General features: G+C 38.8%; 1 protein-coding gene across 6 annotated transcripts in view; it reads right to left on the bottom strand.

The window, feature by feature from the left end:
- Positions 1 to 16,397, bottom strand: part of lpp (LIM domain containing preferred translocation partner in lipoma) — a 142,864-nt gene that overhangs the window by 81,538 nt on the left and 44,929 nt on the right. For all 6 annotated transcript variants that reach the window (XM_019275358.2, XM_019275360.2, XM_019275354.2 and 3 more), the window contains one exon: positions 7,640 to 7,839. In XM_019275358.2, the coding sequence (XP_019130903.1) occupies positions 7,640 to 7,835 (196 nt within the window). In that variant the 5' untranslated portion in view covers positions 7,836 to 7,839. The remainder of the gene's footprint in view (positions 1 to 7,639; positions 7,840 to 16,397) is intronic.

Below are 16,397 nucleotides of genomic sequence, written 5' to 3' on the forward strand. Positions count from 1 at the left end.
CACCTGACAGCTCTACCTGCTTCAAAGTGTCGGACTGTTTAGCTGAAAAAAAAAAAATAAAAAAATCTACACTACATGACCCCTAAATTGTTCATTCTTTTATTTTTGCACAAACCTGAAGTCATCTGTATTAAAAAAAAGAAATGAGTGTCTTCCCTTTATTCAAAAATCCATAATCCCTTCCAGACAAAAAAGAAAAAGTGTTTTAAGTCCTGGGTGTCAGTCCACATGCTTTATCTCCACATACCCCTTCCAAATGTGCTGTGGCAGAGGTTGAGAGCACATTGTTTTGACATAATTATGGACCCATTTTATTCCATCTTTCCGCTGGAGAAGAGAAGCTGAGCCCTGCACTTAATTAGCATGATATGTATAGAAGAGTGATTTATGACTTCATTTGGTTTAGAGAGGGAGGGATTTGAGGTCTTTGGAGATATACTTGTTTTAAGTGTAAAGGAGCAGACAAAAACTGGCTTCTGCTACTCTAAAGGAAATTCCCATGAGAGGGGGGAGAGAAAACTCAGATGAGGAACAATAGACGGATTATGTTTTTGTATGAAAGCAGAGAAACAAATACTGTGAAAAGGTGTTGGCCCTTTTTTTTATATATTAATAGTTGAAACAATAAACGGGCTGAAATTATAATTAGTGCCTGAAAATGCGATGTTAGTAAGGTCTACTGATGAGTAAAAGTGTGATTCATCAAAGGCAGAGAAAGCAGCGTTCGCTGTCATTTCTTCTAAACAAACTGGAGAGAGAGTAAATGAAGCCAGTCAAATGTCGCTGCTGTGTGAACTCAGCCAGTTTCATAACGTGAAACCTTTCCAAGCAAAACCCCACTGTAAACGGAAAGCCACTTATTCAGTGTGTGACGTAACAGGCCATGCATCAACTTATATCACACGGCTTTTATGATGTTTAACATGACATGACTTCCACAGTGTAAATGGTGACATTTAAACATAATTACCATTTAATGGATACTTAGTGTCATTTATTGTCTCTTCATTTATCTCTCTGACAGAGAACTTTTTCTCTGACTTGTTAACTGTTATCAAACAGATTAAAAGATCATAGAGCTGCTAATGACCTAATGTGATTATGTAAAGTTTTGAGTATATTAGAGATATCATCCAATGCTGACTTATCTCATATATTGTTATATATCTGAAAGATGTATATAGTGTTTAGAACTTTATTTTTTCTATGTACTTTTCCTTGGTGGGGCATCATTAAAGTCGATCATATCTTAGCAAACATCTGAATCTGTAGTTTGTCCACGAGGGAGTACGAATATGTTTATAACATAAAAATAACAAAGAATTTAAAGTTAAAATCTGAGCCCTCTCTACTTTTTGTGATGGAAATATAAGTGACGATGGACAAAGAGTCAGACATTACCACTGCAGCTGTTGACCGACACTGGAGCGCCAGCATTGTGAGTAGACGTGCTGAGCTACTTGACTGGACCATGTTGTAGTTGTTTTCCAGGTTAAGCTATTTTACATATATATAATTTATCATACAGTTTGTATGACAATGTGTCCAACATCACCTTATGGCCACTTTTCTCACATGCGTGAATTCGTTCTTGAAATCTTACTCAGCATTCAGACTTCCTTTGAATATGTATGACACCACTTTGAAAGAACAGACCGGATATGGAGAGAAACATTTTCACAATGCCACTCACTATAAGTACATAAACATTTAGAGAAGTGAAAAGTTTCGTTTTTGGCTGCACGAGAGAACTAATAACAAATGAGATGTTATACAGTGTAGACAAAAAAAAAAGTTCAGGGCTATAAAAAACATCACGAAACCCCAAAAAAACAACATGAACTTTGTAGCAAAGATGAAGAGCCACACGCTAATACAGACTTTACACTGCAGATAAAGTACAACAAGTAGTTGAGGTATGTGTTCTAGTTAGATAAAAGTGTCCTTTGTATACGCTCAGAGCGTGAGCCTGTGGTTTCTATGGGGACACTGACACACTCATTGGTGGATTTCCTGTAAATTCTCCTGGTGACACCCATGAGGGACTCTGACATAACAACCGGTAGTCAGTTTGCCTCTGGCCAGTCAAGCAGGCAGGAATAAAAAAAAAAAACAGGTTATGCACATGTTCGACACTTTTGAACCGCTCTGAGCAAACAATTAGCGCGTTTCTGGTAACCTAGTGTGAAAAGTTTGATGAAAAACAGCACTTCTCAGGATGTTTGGAACTTTCACTATGATTATCTCGCTACAAAAACTTATTAACCCTCATAATGAGACAAAGCGATGAGACGAAACACCATGTGTCATGGCATGACTTCAGTGTACGTGCATTGTTTGAATAAAAAAAAAAAATCTGATTCAAAATACTTTCAGTTATATATTTGAATCACTTAACATTATAATATTCTGAATGAAGCTGATAATAATGACTCATTCCAGTGTGAATCATTTTATTTTGGCAGCAGACACAATTTGCTCACACACTTTAGACTTTAAAAAATCCCCGCCTGACTAAGATCATTCTAAACAGACATGAAGAAGCTGTTTAAATACTATATACTGTAAATTAAACAATAAGCCAGAGCTTAAGAGGTGTGCATGTTTTTATTAAAATCATATTATATAAAACGAAACACATCAGTGAAAACCTTCTGGCTGGAGTCAACAGAAACTGAGCCTACACTTTCGGGAATTTGACCTCACGTTTAACACTCTTCTCTCGTGCCACATTTAAACTGAAACAGAGAAGTCCCAGAGAGCACTGATTATATCTAGTCACCAGACCATGTTGTTGTCACCATCAGTATAAAGAATGAACAGCATATACGTGACATGGCTCATCATTGGACCTGAGGCAAGTTAAATGAAGCCTGGTTGCTCAAACAAGCCAGCTGTAACGGCACCTACCTGCCAATTTAAGTGGCCACGCTGCTATTTATGCATAACATTAAGCTTTATTATAGTTTGAACAAGTGAGTTTTATAAATATTCAGACTCAGTACAGTTGTCATGAACGGGGAAATTAGCTATAGAGACCAAAACTGTTTTTTGTACCAGGCTTTAAACATGTTTATTTCTGCTGTGAAGTTGGACATTTTAACATGGGGTCTTATGGAGACTGACTCAAGTGGATGTTTGAGGAACTGCAGTTTTTGTCATTTGTGCTGCACAAAAATCCAATAGCATGTGTGCAAAAACATTTTATAGGATATGTTTCTATGAGTCGTGGTAGAAACTAAGCTAAAACAAGAGGATTCCAGCCTGTTACCAGCACCTGTTACATCCTCCATCTGCAAATAACATTTCTTTTTTTTTTTAAACTATTTTCTAAAGCTTAACAGCGAACAGTAAATGACACACTGTTGTCAATACTTTAAACAAAACCAAATATAATATGCTTTAGAAATGTAGTATTTATTGCAGAGCTATTGCACTAGATTGCATTACCTTGTACAGTTATTCAGGATACTTTGTCCATCTCTCCTGCTGTGTGTTGCAGAGCTGCTCCTGATTCTAATCACATAATGTTCACATCAGTGCACCTTTAAAAATTCTTGCAAAAACACAGAAAAACATCTTCAAGTTCAGATGTTGCAGCAGAGAACCTGCATTAAAGAACTGGACCGCTCTTCATGAAGCAATCATGACAGACCCTGTTCCATATCAGATCAACTTAAACCCTAAAGTCTGATCTGTTGTAAGGAATTTGGAGTGAAGGGTCACCGTCTGAGACCTATATGTCTTTCACTTCCTCCTGCTGGGGCTTTAATCTGACGGCAGACCTCGCTGACTGTTCACCGCCCCCGTCTGCACCGGCTTCTTTGTCCTCGCAGCGAACGCGGCCTCAGACTGCTCATTCCAGCCCCGATGCTGGCCTCTGCTAAACAAAAGGGGACAGCGAGGGCGCCGTGCCAAATTGACTCGTCCCTAATTTTTATGCTAATCCTCAATTTTACATCAGACAGTCCCCACATTTGATATAAAAGATATTAAATAAATAAATACAGAAGGACCCAGATAATCTGTTCATAAAGACGTCTTATCCTTTGACAAGTGGAGATGTCTGCCGATGGCTTTACATATTTGCATGTTGAAAATGTTGACAACAACCAGTCACCCGTGATAGTGCTGTGGCCACTACTACTTTTTTTGCAGCCTATAGGACAACTGCAATTAATTAGTGTGTCCTCCATATTTTAATCGACAGTATATTTCACCTTAACTGGATCTTATGTAATGGCTGCCAAAGTCAATTTGAACAGTGTAAGAGACGGGACATAAAAAGTGGGATTAACTTTTTTTTCTCTCTGCTGGTCTCACTGAGGTCATGAGATTTTAAAAATGTAACTCAGAAATGACTGAATTCATAAAAATTCTACATTACAACAAATGTATCCCCATCCTCTTTATATTCTTTCATTAATCCTCTTAATACACAGACAATGATTAATTGTGGAAAATAAGACTGGATTAAATATTTTGTGGTAAAATGACTTTTTGGAATTACAAGGCTTTAATTATTCCACAAATCATCAGCTGGGAATGCAATTTTTTTAATTTGTTAAAAATCTGAGATAAATACTCAGATATCCAGGGCTGGTTTGTTTGTTTCTTCTAGGTGTGATACTCAAATTTTGTTTAATTAAATACTCCTGTGCTTTGTCTTAGTCTGTCGCAATAATTTATCGACTCAGATTTAAAACACGTATTTTTATTGAAGCAAAAAGAAAATTATAGTCACCAGCAAAGTCCAAACTGGGAGCCTCTGAAACACATATGATTCAGGACAGCTTAAACTTCACCAGCACTAGCGTTGCTGTTTTTTTTTCCTCTTCTGTTCTATGTGACGGGCAGAGTGCAAACACGAGCCGTCTAAGAACATCTGGAGTACCAGACAGGTCCACAACTCAAACCACAAACCCCTACAGACAGCAGTGTTTTCAACCCGACAGTGTGCTCACTGCTTGCTGAATTTCATAACCGTTTCCCCTGTTTTTGGAAATCTAGGGTTCTCTGGGGGGTTTTGAGGGTGGAGGTTTAGATAATGTTCACATTACAACACGTATACCAGATGTGGAGGTGAGAGAGATACGAGAGTCACGTTCTACTTTTCCTGTATAACAACTTGGTGACCAAGAAGATGAAGTGGGCACTCACTAGTAATGGTTATGAAATTATTAAATAAAATAACAATGATAATAGAGATTAAAGACATATGAATCATATCGTGCAAAATGTAAATTGCTATAGTCACTACGAGCATATGGAAAAATGAAAGCGAAGCATCAAGGCCTGTAAAATACAGTGTGCACTTTAAGTTTTATTCCTCACCAATGACCGCAGAAGAATTCAAACGACATATTCTCATATTACTTTTAACAGTAGAGACAGAGTGAGGGCTCTTCATTTGCATAAATCATCCTTTTATTGTGTTCCTTCGAGTCAAGAAGTCGTGTGCACGTTTCTTTTCAAAAGGCAACTAAACATTAGATCTTATAATATGAGCCTCTTTCTCATCTCAGACATCTAAGATGATTATAAATGCAGTTGTCACCGGCACTGTGGAGTCACATCCGTGTCATGTAAAACAGACACAGACATGCTCTGTAGAACACAGCCTCCAGCCTCAGTGTTTCCCGACATTAGTAACTAACTTTAAATCATCTCTCACCTGAAATGGAAACCTAAATAATGCCAGACTTATTGCAAAGGAGGAAAACACTAATTAAATATGTTACACAAATCATAGTCTTTAATAGTCTATTAGTGAAGGTGTTTATTGCACGTTTTAACTCTTACCACGAGAAGCTTTTTCACACAAACAAACATCAGCTCCCAAGAGGCCGGAAAGAGCAGACAGCACAAGGCTTCCCGAACTCACACATGACTGCAAACCACAGCACTTACACTTTATTAGAAATTAGGCATTCAGCGAGGCGTCTGTCACAATTAACATGTGGAACTTTAATAATGTAAGTTAGTGAGGGCCAGGGCTAAAGAGATATCTTAAATTCACCACGTGTTGTCTTTTTAAATCTTTTGTTTTGCTGTTTTAAAATCGTGCATTTGAATCATTACCCTGACATGAGAGCTCTCCACACAAGAGGACCACACACACCAGTGTCTCTCCGACACACAGGCCTTGCAAGATACCACCAAATGATTGTGCAAACCTCCCACAAAGACGCCCGTCTGAACACCATCAGTGGTTGTTTCTGTGAGCAGCGCTTGTGTGAAACTTTTCAGAGGTGTGCTCAGACTGATCATGAAGCTAATTTTAGGGTTTAGCATGACTGAATAGAAAGTCAGTGCAAAAGATGTGAGTGTATGCATGAAGCCAAACTTCATCTAAAGGCTTTATGGCTGTAATTGATAAATGTACAGAGGTTAAAAAAAAAAAAAAGAAGAAGAAGGGGGAGAGAGACTACAGGCCAATAACAAATTACTGCAGTTCCTGTTGAGTTGTTATATTAGTCAGAGTTTGAGCTGCTACGTAAATACACACAGCCACATGCTGTCGGTTGATATGTACTGTGATAGCCGCAGCTTTATGACAAGACAAGAATTCACTTTCAGTCAGCACACAACTTGGCAATTCAATGTTTTTCAAACTGACAGAAACAAAAGTAAAAAACACAAAAACTAGAATTACACTTCGATGTTCAGGTGGATGATCAATATTACCGTGTTGTGTTTCAGTGTTCTACCCTCCGCTCTTTTATTTTATATTATGAACTGCTCCTTTTTGTTTTACAGGTGGTATAAAAGCTTTGTTGAAGTTGGGTCAAGATTTACATACCGGTACATTAATCTGCTGGCAGGAGTCACGTCTTTTATCAATGAGTTTTTAGGACCATGAAAATATATTATACTCTAACTATGGAAACCAATATTTAAATGATCTGCTATCTGGCAAATAACAAGAGAGTGAGGGTGTGTTTTCCTTAAACAAATGTGTTACATATTAATCATAATGAGATTTGGTTCAGTAGCTGTTTTAAAGTGAACACAGACACTTAAAGTTTGGGGGGTTTTGTGCTGATTTAAAATCAGCCTGCTGTAGACTGAAGGACTACTCACAATCAATACAATGACACTGCTACTCAAGTTCACTTGTTCATGAGGGAAAGATGCAGTGTTCATGGTTGAGAAAAGGAAATAATTTAAGCTGAAGTGGAACATGAACTGGAGAGTGCAACTTTAGTTTGTTTGATGTCAGTAAAGTCGGATATGAGTAATGTAGGAGATCCTGCAGTAACAGAGATAATTGAAGTGACGTTGAGACACAGATTGCGTGATAAACTTCAGCAAGTGAAGACTGACCTTAAAGCATAAATTAACTGATGTTAAATCATTTTGACTCGACTTTGAACGGTGTCTGTCATTTGCACTCTGCACCCCTTACATCTGTCAGGTACCATCACCTGCGAAAACTACGTAACACTTTGAATTCTGACGGGGAGCAGAGCTGGTGTCGTGCTAGAACTGGAGCTGGGCGCCGTGCAATGAGGGCTTTGCATTAACTCTTAGACATGTAGAAGAAGTCCATCAAATCTGTGTCTAAAGTGACAGTATAATGGTTTTTACCTTACATTGCTTGATATTAGTGATTTAGTAGTTTCTCTTGTGTTGTTACCTGCAGAGTCAGAGTGGGTGGGGTCTCCCATCTGTTTATAAGGGTTGAACTTGGGCTTGGGTGCGACCACAGGGGCAAATTTCTTGGGTGCCTGCTGCTGGGAGATGGAGATGCTCGCACTTCCCAAAGATGGAGTAGTCTCCATCCTGGCAGTCACTTGTCCCGTCTGGTCGTTAATGTTCGCTGGGTTCCACATGGTTCTGATGAAAACAGAAACGAATCGTTAAAACTAAAGTTTGTGAATTTAAAGATGATAAAATGTGAGTTAACGTAGCACTACTATACCAAGAGCTAAGCTCAAACTAGGGATCACGATACAATGAAGTAATGTCAAAAAACTTTACAGTTAAACTTTAATAAAATAACAATTATTGAATAGCATTTTCAATCTCAATCAGCATTTTAAAGTCTGCCAGCTGTAATCATTGGTAGAAATGATAATCTGTTTTATCAAGGACAAAAGCATCAATGAACTTGGCAGTAAACTAAAAGGCCTGGACAAAAAGCCAAACTGCAGACTACTACTCTACTTCCTTAGAACAGAAATATCCGTAGTAGATCAAAATTTAACTGCAAATTCCTAAAAAAAAATACCATATGGATTAATTTAAAACATATAAATCAGTTTTTTATATATTAAAACTGGTGCTACGCAATGGACAGATTACCACCTCCACTGCCAGAGGAAGTTAGCACATGACTAATGTCATGACATGTAGTGATGTAATGGGTAAGTGGCCAGGTTAGGACCTGACTGTGGTGGTTGTGGTTGTAATACTTGGAAACTATTTGTAAAAGAGCAAGTTATTTAAAGAATGCTATATGAGTATTGTAGTATCGATTTATTACACAAGTAGTATGTCACATATTACTGCATCTATTTTGGTTCATACACTAGATGGCGTAGTTACTGATGAGCAGCAGATCAGCTAGCCAGTCTAGTGTTGGTGCCTCTAGTAGCAGGTTCATGAAAGGCCACACCGTACTTCAAAGTGTTATCGTTTGACACGATCTAAAAGCTGTGCTCCAAAGAAGAAATTAGAGGCTAGGGACTGTTCTCTTAACTACTTCTGCTATGTTGTAGATAATCTGACAATGCAGATATGAGGAGGTGTGAAATGGGCATGGTTTCAGGTTCCATCTCAAGGTATCTTCAAACAACTGATTCTGTCACTTTTTACGTGTGAGTGCAACACATTTAAGGGGACCTGCAGGTCAAGCTAAAGAGACGCGACTCATGAAAAAAACACCAGAGATATAAGCGAAGTTTCAGAAACAGTTTCATAAACATCGAGCCCTGCCTTCTAGTGAAGCCATTCGAAACAGTACTGTGTCTCAGTTTGTGTACTTCCATACTTAAACTTGCCATTTTGAGTACATAAGTACACAAGTACATACACTGTCAGTTATGGTAGAAGTGTACTCTGAGTACCTGGATGGAGCACTCATACATATCAAAGAAAAGTTGAGTAACGCTCAGTGGTCATTTTGGCGGCTGAGGAAGCTGCTTGAGCTGAAATGAATGGTTGAAATGGAAAATGTTCCTAGTTTTGCAGATATTTGGTCATGAACGCCACATTTTTGACCCAACGATGGCGCTCAAAGAAAATTCAGGTAGATCACCAACATTCTCAGGATTCATTGCAATCCATCATCCATCCAATAGTTGAGATATTTCAGACCAAATTGGTCAGATCGACTGACTAACACAGCCACGTCACTACCGTGGCTAAAAAAGGTTGCGGTGTGAACTGACTATATATTGACTACATCCTTATTCGACCACCACCAGTGTATAATTTGGTCATCTTACTCATATTGTTAAAACTTTAAAACTGTTACAACTCAATCTGAGCTTTTTATTTTTGTCACGTTTTTTCCCCACTGTTTCTAAAGATTTGTGCAGGTGGCTGTCTCCACATGCAGCACAAGTCACAGTAATTATGTTTCCAAGATTCAAGTCTAAGAGGAGCAAAATTTTATTATATTATTTTATAAAAGTGATCTCCAATATACACCTAATTTTTCTTTTGATGAACCCAAACAATACCACACAATTAAAGAGAAAGAATAGGAGGTTGGAATAAACACAGACATGTCATTAAATACCTGGAGGGAGGTTTGCAAGGGGGGGCACATTTGATGAACAATTCTGATATTTGGACATTTGAATACTGCAAAAGCAGAGTGGGCCCACAGAATGGAAACCATGCGCCTAATTTCTGGTCATGTCCGAAGCTGAATAATATTGGAAAGATGTATGAGACGCCCTAAGAGAAGAGTTCCACCAAGACATCCCCAAAGACTCAAGGTGGTCCTCCTTGGTTCAATTGGATGGTTAAACCCTGAACTGCCAACATATAACACCTGGCTTGAAAAATAAGGGTGTGAAAAGACTGTACACATTTGTAAAGAGGTGGAGTCCTGTAATGAGTCTGTTAATGCAGTAAGGAAGTTCCTCCCAACCATATTCCCTCTATATACAAGTTAAATAAGTTTAAAAAACAGACCACAGGCCATTTTAGAATTCAATTTCATTTATATTTATCGTTTCTTCACAATAAGGTTCACAGCTAATCAATATAATGTCTGTAAAGTGGGTTTTATTGGCTGACCTATATGTCTTTAATACAGTTACAGTGATAAAAACACTACAAGTAAAAGAACTTGCTGTAGCTGAGGACACAAACATCCAGTATTTCACCATCGCATTCTGAAATCACTTGAAATATTTGAACTATTTATACGCCGCGCTTTTTCCCATCCATCTTTTTGTTTGTGTTTGTTGTGCTGTGTTCTGATGTTTTTCGCTGTTTATTATCCTCGGTCTGACTGATACAGGGTTTACATTCTTTCTCCAGAGCACAGTAGAGAAGCCCACGCACAATCATCTTTTAATATCTGCTCAAATCCCTGCTCCTCCTGCCGTCTGAATGGTTCTTACTTTTGATACCCCCCCCTCCCCACTCTTAATGCTACGATTCAGACGCGCGCTGGTTGTCTCACACCCACCTGTCCTTTCACTGCAAATGCTTTCATTTCTCGACGCTCGAATGGCTAACAAAATAAAAGATTAATTAAAAAGGAGGGAAAAAAGGAGATCTTAGCATGTGTGAGTAAGACTCAATACACGACGTGCTGAATGGAATTTCTGTTTCAGTATGTGCTCCCATTCTTTGATGATGGCAAATAATTCACAGTGGGTTGTCACTTTATGCATACTGTGTACTGAAGTGTACATTAAACCAACCGTTTGTCTGTTATTTAAAATAAACTTACTTCAAGTGATTTATGTGCCACATTGGGAAGACAATCCAGACCACACCGATGACCTCAGTATATAATAACTCTGGCCATTCATGACGTGTGTGAATAAAGACATCTAATTTCTTTGCCTCTATTAAATCAAAATCTTAAAGTGCATAATAATCACTCTAAATTGACTTTAATTTCAAATTAAATCTACTTTCTGTTAGTTAAATGGTCCCAGCATGTTCTCTGGTTTCTAAAGAAAGAAAATAAATGTGCACAATCACTTCTATTGTGTTGAGGCGGAGGAAGAAATCTCAGCCACATAAAACCTACTATACACCTAACTATCTGTATTATCGATTCTATAAGGACTAAGCAGATATATGTTGGTGTTTTTTATTTTATCTTTAAATATGTCAAGAGGGTAACACTGGTGTTGTTCAACACTGTGTTAGACCTTGTCCCAATACTTCCTGACATCCCAAAACAGCTGGGCATTGTAGTTTTAAGCAAACGTTACTCTAACAGGAGTAAATACTGCATTTGTTGTTGGACTATTTTCAGTGCCATATTTAGTTCTGTACTGAATATTTCGACAATGTGGTTCAAATTGTTTTTGGACAGTTGCCATGGCGCCATGTGGGTGGCAGAAAGTTACAGTAACTCTGAACACTTTTGTGTTTTTAGTACTTTTTTTTTGTTGGTTTTTTTTGTTGACACTAATCTTCATCTGTTTTTTGTGAAAACTTGCAAACTATAGAGATGAGTGATTTGTCTTTTTTCTGTTATACAGACTACTTCATGATACATCGGGTCACCCATTCAAAAGAAAAAAGCCAAGGCTCTCTTGTTTACACTTAAGAACAGCTGTTAGCACTAGGAAGTGCTAGCATACTCTCTGTGGAAAGATCGGAGATCCATCCCGAAGTGAGGAGGAGACGGAGATGCAGAGTTGGACCTTAGCGCCAGGAGCAGAAAAGACTATACAAATCATGAGTACCGTCTGTTATCATGGTGAATGTAAGATGGAGGAGTTATTGGCACTAACCAAGCTACAGAAGGAGTATCTGAATGAACTCTCGCTCAACTTGTGAGAGTGGACAGGAAAGCAAACAACAATGTCTTATCCACACGATATGTGTTAATCGGATCAATTATTGTTGGTTTTGGAAGAAAAAGATTACCAGTGTGAAGACAACAGTCAGGAGACTGAAGCTGAGAAGACCGAGGGGAAGCGATGAGTAAAAAGTCACTCAGTGGTGAAATACACAGCCACGATTCAAACATAACAGTATCTCGATTTCACTCTGAGGCCTGGCAGTCATATACTGTCAGCTGTCTGCAGTACATCACATCGGTTACGTATCTGAAGGTGACAGTGTGCATCAACAGATCTTTTTCCATCACCTTTTAACATCATGAGACATGTCATGTCAAAACAGAGAATGGACTGTAGACGACACAGAAGACCATCCATGTCCAGGAAGCTTCGGAAAATGAGTCAGGGCGAGAGAGAGAGACAGAAAAAGCCTCCTAAGTATGTATTGTTGCATTGATTTTTTTGTGAGTTCAGCATGTGAATTAATTGACTATGATCAACATGGTTCAATGACTCATGATGCAGTTTACACCAGAAGCCTCTCAGCAATGTATTTTATACTTGCCTCTGCCCTGTCACCACATAATTCTAGCTGCCTTTTCAAGTTTCTCACCTACAGAACTGATAAAAGCACTTATGCACATATACCTTTCATACTAATATTTTGGCTAATACTAGTTCTTTCTCTGCGGAGCAACGAAAGAAGTCCTTTAAAAATGAATCGAGTTTGGTTTGAATGACATAATCTTTGTCAGGTTTAAAAGACTGGTAGCGAACAAGCCACGATTACTGTCGTGGCAACTCTTTTTTTTAAACTTTTTTTTAAACCCACATAATAACAATGTAGAGCATGAAAGTGCTTTTCAACTGCTTTTACCAAGAAATAGGACCATGAAGAGGAAGCCGTTACATGTTGAAAATATAGTCATTAATAGCCATTAAAATGGGGGTTTTACTGTAAAAAATGTTGTAGATTATAACCATATAAAAATAAAGTCTAAATGGGTGCTAGTCAAGGTTTCATTGTGTAGCTACACCACCAGGTACATTCACTATGATAAGTATTAAACCAGAAAACCACTGAAAGACAGATAAGATGAGAAGATACACGATGAAGCACAGTACAGTTCATTGAAGCATTTTGTTTGCGTCCAGTGGCGTAGTCAAAGGCCTGCTTAGTTAGCTAATAGAGAGCTAATATTTGGGGAAGTCTCAGTAAATTTACGTACTACTGAGTTTTCTTTTGGACTCTTTGAAGTTTTGGTAGCCAAATTTTCTAACAGATGATTTGGCTCCTTCTCCTGTCTCCCACTTTCCTGGAGTGTGTGTGAAGGCAGGCAGCGAGGGCTGACGGCCATTAACGTTAAATGAGAAAATGAGTTATTGGTTGCATATATAGCAGGAAGTTTTACATCCAGTCACAGTAATGACAAATAAATCAGACAATGCACAGAAAACTTAATGATATCCCTGCAGTTGTGGTCTTGACTCATCTTGAAATACAATCCTGAGTCCTCTTAGACCGAGACAAGATCGAGTGAACGCGCAGTCAATCTGAGATGATCCAAAAGACCGGTCTCGAGAGCTATAAAGCTGTTTGCCTCCCATAGCTCCTGTAGGTGACAAAGTGCTAACTGTGATGACTCATGTTGGTGATTAAGTGGTTCTGCCGATGCCACCCACGCACCAAAAAGTTAGAGTATACATGATCATGTGACTTACTTCCTGTTTTATGTATCATTGTGTATTTTTGTCAACAATGCAGTTTTGAAATATTCTCGTGTTTTATCTGACGCATTTCATTTCTTCCAATTAAAATCCAGTAAAATCCAACTCCATCTGTGCATCATTAAAGGTTGCATGATGTTTCCTTTAAAGACCTGCTGAAGTTATTGTAGCTTTCATTTTCTCAGCTGCTTTCAGATCAGATCAGCGCATTTTTACAGCACAGTGTAACCTCCAGGGAAGCATCATCTTCTAGTCTCGGAGCATGCAGCTGTGACAGCAGTGGGTACACCTACAGTCGGACAGGTCATCAGTCTATCAGAGGCAGACGAGCACAGTCACAGTTTAAAGTTTCCATTTCATGTCATAAAACTGTGGGAGGAGACCAGAGCACCCAGAGGAAACCCACACAGACAGCACATTATGCAGCACATAACATGTGCATGAACTTTGCTGTCAGAAAGGTCTGATGACGTGATGGAGTGCTTCTTTGTTTATTAAACTTTGACTTGATTTCCGGCTACTTCATAAGGCAAATTATTAATTTGCTCGCCGCTCTTTTGTATCAGCTATGACGTGTGATTAAAAACTCCCTACCTCATAAGCATAAGCGAGTGAACGCACCACAAGAAGACACGTACGAATGCACACCCACTTGCAGAATACATTGCTATAAGTGAGACGTATTGTATGGTTTAGGTCGAAAGTACACACTCGCACACACGCACACACACACACACACAAAAAGGTGTCCGTATTGAAGCCTCATGAAAGGAAAGTCACTTCTGATTGTCGGGGCAGTTACAAGATGACTCACAAAGCTGTGACACCATGTTTAACAGTTTGCTTTATGGGGGCACGGCAGTCGGGCTGTCTTCTCACAGCTGTTCCGCTGCACTTTTACAGCTGTCATTGAGGAACTGCTACAGGTGTTTCTGCTGCATTAATCTTTCATACCCACCAAGGAAACTATCAAACAAAACCATCCAAAGAGGACCACAGAGAGTACAGAACATAAAATGGCAGGGTTCAGAGATTTTTTTAAGAGGGGGGAGAGAAAGAGAAAGAAAGGAGAGAGAGCATGACATGCTTTCTAGCAAATCTTCTTTGTGGAGAGACTGTCATATGTTGAAAACATGAACAAAACTGCAGAACTTGATCTGGCGGAGTTCTTTTAAAATGCTATCGTAGCTGCAAAAGCTTGTTTCTTAACGTAGATGAAAACACAAAAATCTATATGAAAATGCAGAAGTTAACGCTCTATAACTAGCGTATACATATTACATACAGTTTTTAGTGAATTTTACTTGAACAGGAGTGAAAAGCGCATTTGTTGGGGATTGACACACATTTGGTGGTCTGGTGAATGTTTAGCAACAGACTGGCGTGCGAACAGTTGACGGAAAATGAATGATTCATTGTACTGAAGGAACACGTCACTAGGAGTAACCGTGTTGCTCGCTGTGTTTCTAATTGTTTTTGATCAAATGGAGCTCACAGAGGAAAAGATGTACTGTATCAGCACTGTTGTTACTCTTTGGTCTAATTGTTGACCAAGAGAAAAATATAAAATAATTAATTAACAATTAAAGGCTGAATGTGACAGGAGGAGTTAGAAAGTCACACAGACCTAAACATAATGTCTCAATTTCAGATGAACAACTCAGTGGAAGTTAAATAAAAGATAAGACTAGCTGCTAAATGCTCCACCACGTATGTTCACCAGCTATTCACTCACTGTCTCTCTACGGTTATTAGAGTACAGTGGGTTTTTAGGGGTTTTTCTTGCTGAAAACCGCTGCTTGCTTTCCTCAGAAACATCACTGACGAGTGAGAGTGAACCACAACAGTAAAGTTGCGGGCCAGAAAACAATGAGCTGTAAGTCACTAAAACGCACTGTAGAGATAAGGGGAGCTGCAGAGTTGGGTGATAATTCTCTGTGGGTTTATTTCTACGAGCGACATTAATCAGGGTGATTTATTGTTCATATAAAAATGTTGATTAAAGCAGCTTTAAGTGTATGGGTACATTATTACGGAGTATACTGTAACATTGGGTGCATGCAGTATACGAGACAGGACTGGTCTCCATCTGTCTGTCCTTTATGGGCAGTATTTGTGGACTGTGCTGATCATATCTTGATTAAAGTTCAGGGAAGATTACAGCACTAACCATCACTTTGAAAATTAAACTGATGGGTACATCAGCAACTGCAGCATTTGTACGGACAGACATTTTTACTCTTGTCTTATTTTATTTTTTTACGAGTATAACTCAATGTGGAACTTTTTTTTATTTGTCACGAAGGGCTCATAAACATTTCAACTTCAATAAAGTGATGCCACATTATTTTGAGGTGCTGATATAAATATCATAAACCACCACAGAGGCAGTGGTGGCCGAAAGATTAGAGAAGCTAACTTGAGGGCCCACTTCGATTCCTGGACTAGTGGGATGATTCTGATGAGTAGCTATTACCCTTCTTTCTTCACCACCATTGAGGTGCCCTTGACAAAACCCTTAATTTTCCAGCTGCTCCAGTGGAGCTGCTTAGTGACCAGCAGATCAGACTGGTTTGTCTTGGGCAGCTTCCAGTTGTGAATGTGAATGTGTGACTGAGTGAGAGAACCTGGCAGGGGTTGCTGGGGTCGATCCCAGGGGCATACCCGATGCACCATAGA

The sequence above is a fragment of the Larimichthys crocea genome, chromosome XVII, assembly GCF_000972845.2.
Source record: "Larimichthys crocea isolate SSNF chromosome XVII, L_crocea_2.0, whole genome shotgun sequence".
NCBI classification, from domain to species: Eukaryota; Metazoa; Chordata; class Actinopteri; family Sciaenidae; genus Larimichthys; species Larimichthys crocea.